The sequence below is a fragment of the Egretta garzetta genome, unplaced genomic scaffold (genome assembly GCF_000687185.1).
Source record: "Egretta garzetta isolate BGI_Z169 unplaced genomic scaffold, ASM68718v1 scaffold365, whole genome shotgun sequence".
NCBI classification, from domain to species: Eukaryota; Metazoa; Chordata; class Aves; order Pelecaniformes; family Ardeidae; genus Egretta; species Egretta garzetta.
The window spans coordinates 69,728-78,351 of record NW_009259602.1 but is presented as its reverse complement, the minus strand read 5'-3'; the positions used below and the strand labels follow the sequence as shown (position 1 = coordinate 78,351).

General features: G+C 46.4%; 1 protein-coding gene across 1 annotated transcript in view; it reads left to right on the top strand.

Moving 5' to 3' along the window:
• ANKK1 (ankyrin repeat and kinase domain containing 1) overlaps positions 1-5,875 on the top strand; it is a 9,712-nt gene extending 3,837 nt beyond the window's left edge. The window contains 7 exon segments of the mRNA XM_035893923.1: positions 658-952; positions 1,357-1,508; positions 2,438-2,487; positions 2,581-2,736; positions 2,995-3,113; positions 4,103-4,148; positions 4,527-5,875. Coding sequence (XP_035749816.1) covers positions 658-952; positions 1,357-1,508; positions 2,438-2,487; positions 2,581-2,736; positions 2,995-3,113; positions 4,103-4,148; positions 4,527-5,875 — 2,167 coding nt within the window.
• Positions 5,876-8,624: the final 2,749 nt, after the last annotated feature.

Genomic DNA, 8,624 nt, shown 5'->3' with positions numbered 1-8,624 from the left:
GAAATATAAAGATTTAGTGAAACAGGTCTGCCAAAGCTGGCAACAACGGGCAGACATGTCTAGACTCCCTTTGGGACCAGATTCCCCATGCTCACAGACAGAAAGCTGCAGGCATAGGTACAGGTATGGCCAAGACATGCCCTCCGGCCGTGCGAGCCTCCTTATGCTCAAGCTCAGCAGTTAGTGTGTCATCAGACCCTGGCTGCCTGCAAGCAGTGTGCAGGCTGTCACCGAGGCTACCCTGTGGGCACGTGGTGTATGAAAAAGGCACGGTTCACCATGCTGGGCTCCTGACATTGCTCTTTCAGGGGAGCATCACTTGGGAATTTTACCACAGTGTGAAAACAAGCACACGGACAAGGCTTTCTGTGGTCACTGAAGGTCTTCCAAGAGCTGGACTAAGATGGAAGTTTTGATCTCTTTCTCTAGGAGCCTAGGGGTTGAATTTGCCCAAGCAGTCCTGATGTGATCATGATGTGGTTGTGTTATTAATCACCAATTCAAGGGGCAAATTGGAATTAATCTTTTTGGGGTAGGCAGGGCTCCTTGGAAAGCCTGGATAGCACTAAGCTACTATACAGTAACTTAGCCTGTGAATCAGCTGATACCATTTCTTGGTTCCATTTCTTTTTTTATTTTTTAATATTTTTTTTTCAGGACCAGTATGAACTGTCTAATGGAAGAGGCAACCAAGATGGAGAAAATCAAATTCCAGCACATTGTCACTATCTATGGGGTCTGCAACAGCCCTTTGGGCATAGTGATGGAATATATGGCGAGAGGGTCCTTGGAGAAAATTCTTCCCACTCACAAAATGTCATGGCAGCTCAAATTCCGGATTATCCATGAGATGGGCTTGGCTATGAATTTCCTGCATAGCATGACACCTCCTTTGCTGCACTTAGATCTAAAACCAGGGAACATTCTCCTAGATGGAAATATGCATGTCAAGGTATGACCTTAATGCTGTGTTTGTAGGGACGGGTTATTTCTCAAATAAGAGAAAGGTTATTTTTGCCAAATGAGTCCAGAATCCTGGTGAGTTAGGTTCTTTAGGAGCACTCAGTGAAAGCCTGGCCAGTGTGGCTGGTAAATAAAGGCTATGATATTCTCTAGATCGTACAGGCAATCTGTGCCAGAACTGGGAACTAAAGGCTCCAACTTTGGAAGAAATGCTGATCTGTTGAACTCAGTGAAAAGCACTGACTACAGTTTTACCAGGCTTTTATCAAGGTTCAGCTGCTAGGCAGCTCCTCATATCCCTGCTCATGAAGGACAGAGGTATCTCCCAGGTAATGTAAGGAGGGGTGTGACTGTGAGCATTGCAGGGGAGGCTCTCATTTTTTCTGCTTGCAGATCTCAGACTTCGGGCTATCAAAATGGATGGAGCAGTCTAGCCGAATGCAATATATTGAAAGCTGTGCTCTGAGAGGCACTTTGAGCTATATCCCCCCCGAAATGTTTCTCCAGAACAGCAAGCCCCCAGGAATCAAATACGATGTGTACAGGTGAGGGCTGCCTTTCTGTTCAGAGGTTGCACAGAGTTGCCACCTCGCTCATACACAGAGCAAGCGAGGCTGGCACAGTGCCTTGTTTTGTTTATGTTCTGGTGCTCTGCCTTGCAGAATGTCCTTGGTGGGGAACACACTGGGAGGGACGTGTGGTACTCCAACCTCGGTGGTGGGGAGTGAGGGGGAGCGGGATTATCTGTGGATAATCATTTGTCTCGTAGCAGATGCACCTCTGTGCAGCACCGACCCCATGTGAGCAGCAGACTATTGCCTTAGGTCCCATCGCACCCTGTTAGGTTGCTGGAAGTTATTATGGAAAAGGAGTAAGATTAGAGCATGGAACAGACAGTGTCTGCTCTTTCATAGCAGTTGCTGCTTAGGATTGTTCTGGTTTTAAAACAACTGAAATGTTGCTTGTCTACTTTAGTATTCAGCTTCATGTTGGTCAGTAACAGGGGGAGGAAAGCTTTCAACTTTACTTTTTTCCTTTTGGCCAAAGCGCTTTGCAGCCCACTTACACAAGCTACATATATATATTCTGGAAATTCGTCACCTCCTTAGCCACTACACTACACAATAGCCCAGGACAAGCAGCAAAGGAGGATTTGCATGGCCATGTGAACTTGCAGCAGTCAAGGGCTCTAAACCCCGGTGTGAATAAAGCGGAAAAAAAGGCACTGAGAGCCTGACTTTCAGAGGCAATGCTGGAAGTCACTCATTCACTATACCAACCCTCTCGCTGAGGCGTCAGAGATGTATGTGGTGATTCATAAGATCTTGTCTTTTTGGTGTAGGGGATGAAACCCTTCCATCCTGAAGAATTTCCTTCCTAATTTCCCCATTTCTTAAGGAGATGAAAGCAATAAGTGTATTTTATGTTCATGTACATATGGGAGTGATTGCTCATGATCTCTCATTGCCTGCAGCTTTGGAATTGTCATTTGGGAGGTACTTATGCAGAAGAAACCTTATGCCGGTAAATACGAACCCTTCTTACATGCTCTGCACTTAGTGTTTATTACAACCGTCTTCACAGAGAAAGAGCTCACTGCATGTTGCTCTTTTTCAGGAGCCAACATGATGGCCATTATAGTCAAGGTTGCAGCAGGAAAGAGGCCCTGCCTAGAACCCATCAGCAATGACTGGCCAGGGGAATGCCAGCAGATGGTAGACTTGATGAAGAGGTGCTGGGACCAAGACCCTAAGCAAAGGCCAAGCTTTACAGGTGTAGTAGCTGACTGTGATCCAGCCAAGGGTCATCTGCATGGATTAACGAGTAGGGGATAAGCTAAGCTTAGGTCAGTTAAACTGCCAGTTGCCTTGGAAATACTTGGTAGCCATTTGCTGACAACACCTCCTCTTTCTCCCTCTTTCCTCTCTCCCCATGTGGAAGACACATGGAAGCCTTCCGCAGCCCTGGGCGCTGACTGGGTTCTGAACATCTGGGTAGTCTGCACAGCTGACAGCCTTTTTGCTCTGGCAGATATCCCCGTGGAAACAGACATGCTGCTGTCACTGATACAAAGCCTGGTAGTAGATCCGGAGAATGAGCGTCTTGTTAGGAAGATGTCCCACAAGCCTGCCATCTCCGGGAACCAGCAGGTGAGGAAGGCTTCCCAGTACCACTCAGGAAATGCCACTGAGTCCTTTCCCTGTTCTTACCAGTTCTTGAGAATGTTCCCTCTCTCATCGCTGTTTAGCATCAGACAACAAGGGCACCTCTGCAACCTTTGCGCAGTGTGTTTGCATAGGTTGTACGTCTGTAATTCATTTATGGCGATAGGAAACTTGCAAATAAATTTAGCAAGTTGGCCAGTGTGCTAAATGATAGACAAGCTGAGAGGAAGACCCTTCTTTCTGCCTGCTCAGTTGAAGTGGGTTTGTCACGTAGCCCTCAGTCAGTAAAGTTCAAGCAGACACAGAATCACAGGGGTTCTGCTCATGGCACTGGCATATGTGCTCAGATGACCATTTTCCATCTCCTTGGGACTGAGGACACTCCAGTTTAAACATCTCTCATAGAAGAAAAAAAAAGTTTTAAATCCCTGTGTTTCTTTGACTAAGAAAAAAAATCAGGTTTCAGGATAGCCACAATTTTAGCCCAGCTACTGGAGTGGACTTGTGCCTAGGAGTCTGCCTCGCGCGGGGAGAAGTAGCCATTGAGAACTACTGCTGTTTTGAGGTTTTGCCTAGTTGTGGAGTCAGCAAGAAACAAGATGCCTGAGTAGAGATGATTGAGGAGGTGGGGATGTTTGGGCTCCCTGTACAACAAAGAAAATGGCAAGCCGGGGTGCTGCCATGGGCACCTGCTGCAATAAGGAAGCAGAATATATGTATGTTTGGGAGCAAATGAGTAAGAGGAGGAAAATCTCATTTGTGTCCAGAGATCATTTTCAGACTCCCACATCCCTGTTAGTGTCATGATTTGCTCCACTGAGTTTTGGATGCAATGACAGGATTGGATAAAAACCACCCAAATGAGAACACAAAATTCTAGAGCGGTAGCAAAGAACTCCTCTGTGGAAACATTATAGAATGCAAATAAGCGACTTTGTCTTACGGCTTTTTCTTTTCCCCTTTCTGAAAATGAGAGTGACAAAGAAGAGTTCACCTTCCCCCGAGACACCAGAAGTGGTGGTAAGTAGGGGACCGGCTTTATAATTCAAAAATAAAGAAAGGGAAACCTACAACAAATAGTCCATGTCCTCACTCTCCAGCGATAAGGATGTGGCTCCAGGAAGTTTTCCATGTGGGTGACTTTTCTTAAGGAAAATTAACTATACGGGGAATAGCACATATAGTTGCTGTGAGGGAGAGGCCAAATATCTCCCTGCTTTCTAAGAGACTGCATGGAGCGGTCTTGCCTCATTTCCCATTCCCTATCTCTAAAATGCCTTTAATTTCATTTAAGTTCATACTATGAAGATCCACATGCTCTCCCTCCCATCTTGTGCACACCAAGTTGTTTCACTTGGTCTTACTCATTTTCTCCTGTTTTGCTTCCACTGCCTTTAGAAACTGATGATCAGGAGGTTTGTATCCCACCTTCTTACAGTGAGGTTGAAAGTCCAGAGGACATCCTGTCTGAGGAAATCTGTAGGGTCCATGAAAATGGCCTCACGTTGCTTCACCTCATGGTGATCCAGGGAAATGTGAAAAAGGTGAAGTTTCTCCTGAGCTGCAAAGCCAATGTGAACAGCCAGGTAGTCTGTGGCTACACCCCACTCATTATGGCTGTTCAGAAGAGGTCGCCAGAGATCTGCTCAGTTCTGATAGAGCATGATGCGGACATCAATATGCCTGATGAGGATGGCTGGACGCCTCTTCACTTTGCTGCTCAGAATGGGGACGACAGAATTGTACGCCTCTTGCTGGACCACCAAGCACAGGTAAATGCTCAAGAGCATGACGGGTGGACCCCTCTGCATTTGGCATCTCAGAACAACTTTGAGAATGTGGCGCGAGTACTGCTATCTCGCCAGGCTGACTCCAACACCCAGGAGGTTGATGGGAAAACTGCCCTCCACGTGGCAGCTTGCTTTGGACATGTCAGCTTGGTGAAACTGCTTGCCAGTCAAGGAGCAGACCTGGAGAAAAAGCAGAAGAACCACAGAACCCCGCTTCACGTTGCTGTGGAGAGGGGGAAGTTCAGGGTAGTCCATTATTTGCTGAAGCACGGGACCTCTGTCAACAGCCTGGATCAAAATCATTACAGCGCCCTGCACCTGGCTGTGGTGAGGGGGAAGTATCTCATCTGTGAGAAGCTCATCAAATACGGAGCCAATGTGGAGCTGAGGACAGACAAAGGCTGGACTCCCCTGCACCTGGCTTCTTTCAAAGGACACATCGAAATCATCCACCTGCTAAAAGACAGCCACGCCAAACTGAATGCCAAAGGAAGCATGGACTGGACGCCACTTCACTTGGCTACTCGCTACAGTGATGAGCCAGTAGTCCGTGAGCTGCTGAGATGCGGGGCAGATCCCAACATCGCTGAGAAGTCAGAGTGGGCCCCCCTCCATTTTGCAGTCCAGCGGGGCTCCTTTTTGGCTGTCATCAATCTTCTGGAGTGCAAGGCAGATGTCAATGCAAAGAACAAAGTGGGTTGGACACCCTTGCACCTTGCTGTCCTCAAGGGCAATATGGCCATCATAAAGACCTTGATTAAGGCTGGTGCGCTGCTTGATATGGAAGATGTCACTGGCTGTACAGCCCTCCAGTTGGCAATTAGACATCAGAAAGAAAACATCATTACACTGCTTCAAGGCAAAGACTCATTGATGAATAAATCGGGGAGTAGGACTCTGGTGAATGATGCTAAGATTTCGAGACCCAAATTTGTTCCAGGAAGGACAGATTTGTAGATTCATCAAGTCTGGCATTTATGACTTGAGTTTTCTACTATCAGGCGTTTTGCCTTAAACCACCATATCCTGTCACCTGGTGATTACCGGAACATACTTTTTTTTTCCTTTTTTTTTTAATGGAAGTTTCTAAGCATGAACACTAAAAGAGTAAAAGAAAATGGAGCTGCAGAAGGAAGATGAGTTATTTTCCAGAGTCTGACCAAGCTTGTAGAACATTTTGGCTTGGTGATGCTGGCTTTAGGCAATGTTTTCCTGTTTTAATACCTACTGTGCAGGGATGGAGATGGATATATGTACTCCCTTTTCAGATGGGAAATGCTGAAACATTGGACAGAAACCCATATATACATGTCTTCCACAGATTTTTATTGCTTTTATTCCACATTTTCCTACAGAGCAGACTGGTGTAAAATGGCCTTGGCACAGGTGGGAATTGAATCATGAGATTCTCACCTGCTGCTGGAAATAGACGCTAAGCATATGGTACAGCAATGTGTCAGATTTTCTGACATCTCATTTCTGTAACAAGAATAAAATAAAAGAGGGAAGGAAGAAAAATCCCTAGTAGAGTGTTTAAATGGATGCAAGACAGAGAAAAGGAATTCCAGAATAATTCCGCTTTATCCCTTCAGAAAAAAAAGGAGCCAAGAGCTTTTTTCCTAAGCATTCAGATTACTTATCACCTGCCTCCACACTTCAGACTTTAAACACTGAGGCTGTCATTAGAGACATGGCTCTAAGGATAAGCCAAAGAGCCAAAGAGTGGGTGCAGTTCTGAATCCTGTTCCCTGCCATGAGGGCTACCAATAACCTCCAGTCCTAACTACAAAATGTTGCTGTGGGAGGTTCATAGACTGGTTCCTACTTAGAAAAGCAGCATCTGATCTGGGTTACCCCAAATTCTCACAGCCTTTTTTTTTTTTCTTTTTCTCTTTAAGAGCCCTGAGCAGTTGGGAAAGTTAGCAGGTACCTACCCCGTGGAAATGGGTGGGTGGGGCTTATAACAGCCAGCTGTAGGTGCTAGCTTAAAAGGCTCATCTCCAACAGCCTTCCTGCAGTCTTTGGGGAGATGGGCTCTTCTGGAAAACAGTGCTTAAGGTGTTGAATTCAATTGCCTGGGTTCAACCTTTTATGCTGAAAGTATGCTTCTGCGTGAGTAGAACAGGCTTCACGACAAACGCATCCTATTTTTATGTCTGGCCTTATTTGCTGGGGTTGGCTTTAGAGGTGAAGAATCAGGGAAATTGCTCAACAGTAGGTTAGGTGGCAGGTAGGTCACTTGATATGCTGCCCGGAGAGCAAAGGAGATTTCCTAGCCCCAGAGAAGTAGTCATTGCTTAACAGCTGATACACAAGACAAGTAGCTGTTTTCAGGTCAAGGCTGATGTCGTGTCTCTGCTGGGAAATAATTCTTGGTCTCCATCAGGAGGATGTTCTAGAGCTTGTTTACTTCTCTGGAGAACATACAGTCTTCATGGATTTGATTCTTTTGTCACAGTGAGTAGCACTTTTGTGCGGCTTGTGACAATCCTACTGTGATTTGTTAAGCGCTTCCAAAATGTGCCCAGGATGATGACTTTCTTTCATCATCTTAGCTGGAAAGATACTGCAATGTAAACAAATAATCCTCAGCTCTGCAGGGGGGAAGATGCGTCTTTCCTGATGGACATTATTAGCCGGGAGTTGTTACTTAGCAAGTGTTGCTTTTTATCCTTTATAGATGGAGAAATAGAAAAGTCTATTTGTGCATGCAGCGCACTTCAGGTGCCAGCAAGCAAGCCCAAGCAATAATGCAAACATGTAATTTGCTTCCTACAGTGAGAGAATGGTGGGCTCCAGACAAACAGGCTTACTAGGTCTGAGCAGACAGCTGTTAAAGCTCCAGTAGCTGTGCTGGGGCTGAAAAGAAATGTGACTGTGCTGGAGACGGTCTCCTCTAGCTGAACATCAGTAATTGCTCTTGTTTGCTCTGCTGGTATTCCAGTGCTGTCTTGAGTGCTCAGCCGTTCAGAAATGTTGTACTGGTTCTTTACCTCGTGTGAACAAGGGCGAACGGCATGTGAAAGGGGGCTCCTTTTCAGCTCTGGCCAACAACTACAATTGCTCTAGTGCAGGGAGATTCTGTTTGGTGGCTTCCTCTAGGCTTGGTGTGTCTGAGAAACGCTTGTTGTCCAGGACAAGCTGGCAGCTGTTGGCTCAGGACAGAGCAGAACGTCAGGTTTAAAATGCTCTCTGAGAGCTGAGCTATACGGTGATGTGTGAGTCATCATCCTATTTCTTTGTTTAATGCAGCTTTCCCTCAGCTCAGCTTTAACCCTCTGAAGGTCTCTGGACTACACTAAATAAAAGAGCAGGAGGGGTGATTGTAATGACAGTGTCTGCTATTAAAAATCTCTTGGTCGCTTCCTATGCATTTATTTTCCTTTTGACATTTGACCAGTCAAACATATCATGAGGGCAATATTACAAACTGGGTAGAGACAGGGGGCAGCCTGCAGCCCCAGGGGTGGGCTGTGGGCTGCTTCTCTGTGGGGAGACTGGATCAGCTGCAGCCCTGGAGAACAGCGGACGCGGGAGCCGGGTGCTTTCCTGACCCACAAAGGCAGGAAGCTGCCCGGTTTACTCTCCCCTCCTACTGCAGGGCATAGAAGCCTTTGGCTTCCAGGCTTGCCTCCTGCTTGAATGGGGCGCCCGGTACCCTGCTTTGCACAGCGGGAATACAACTGGTATCTGTGCAATATGGCCT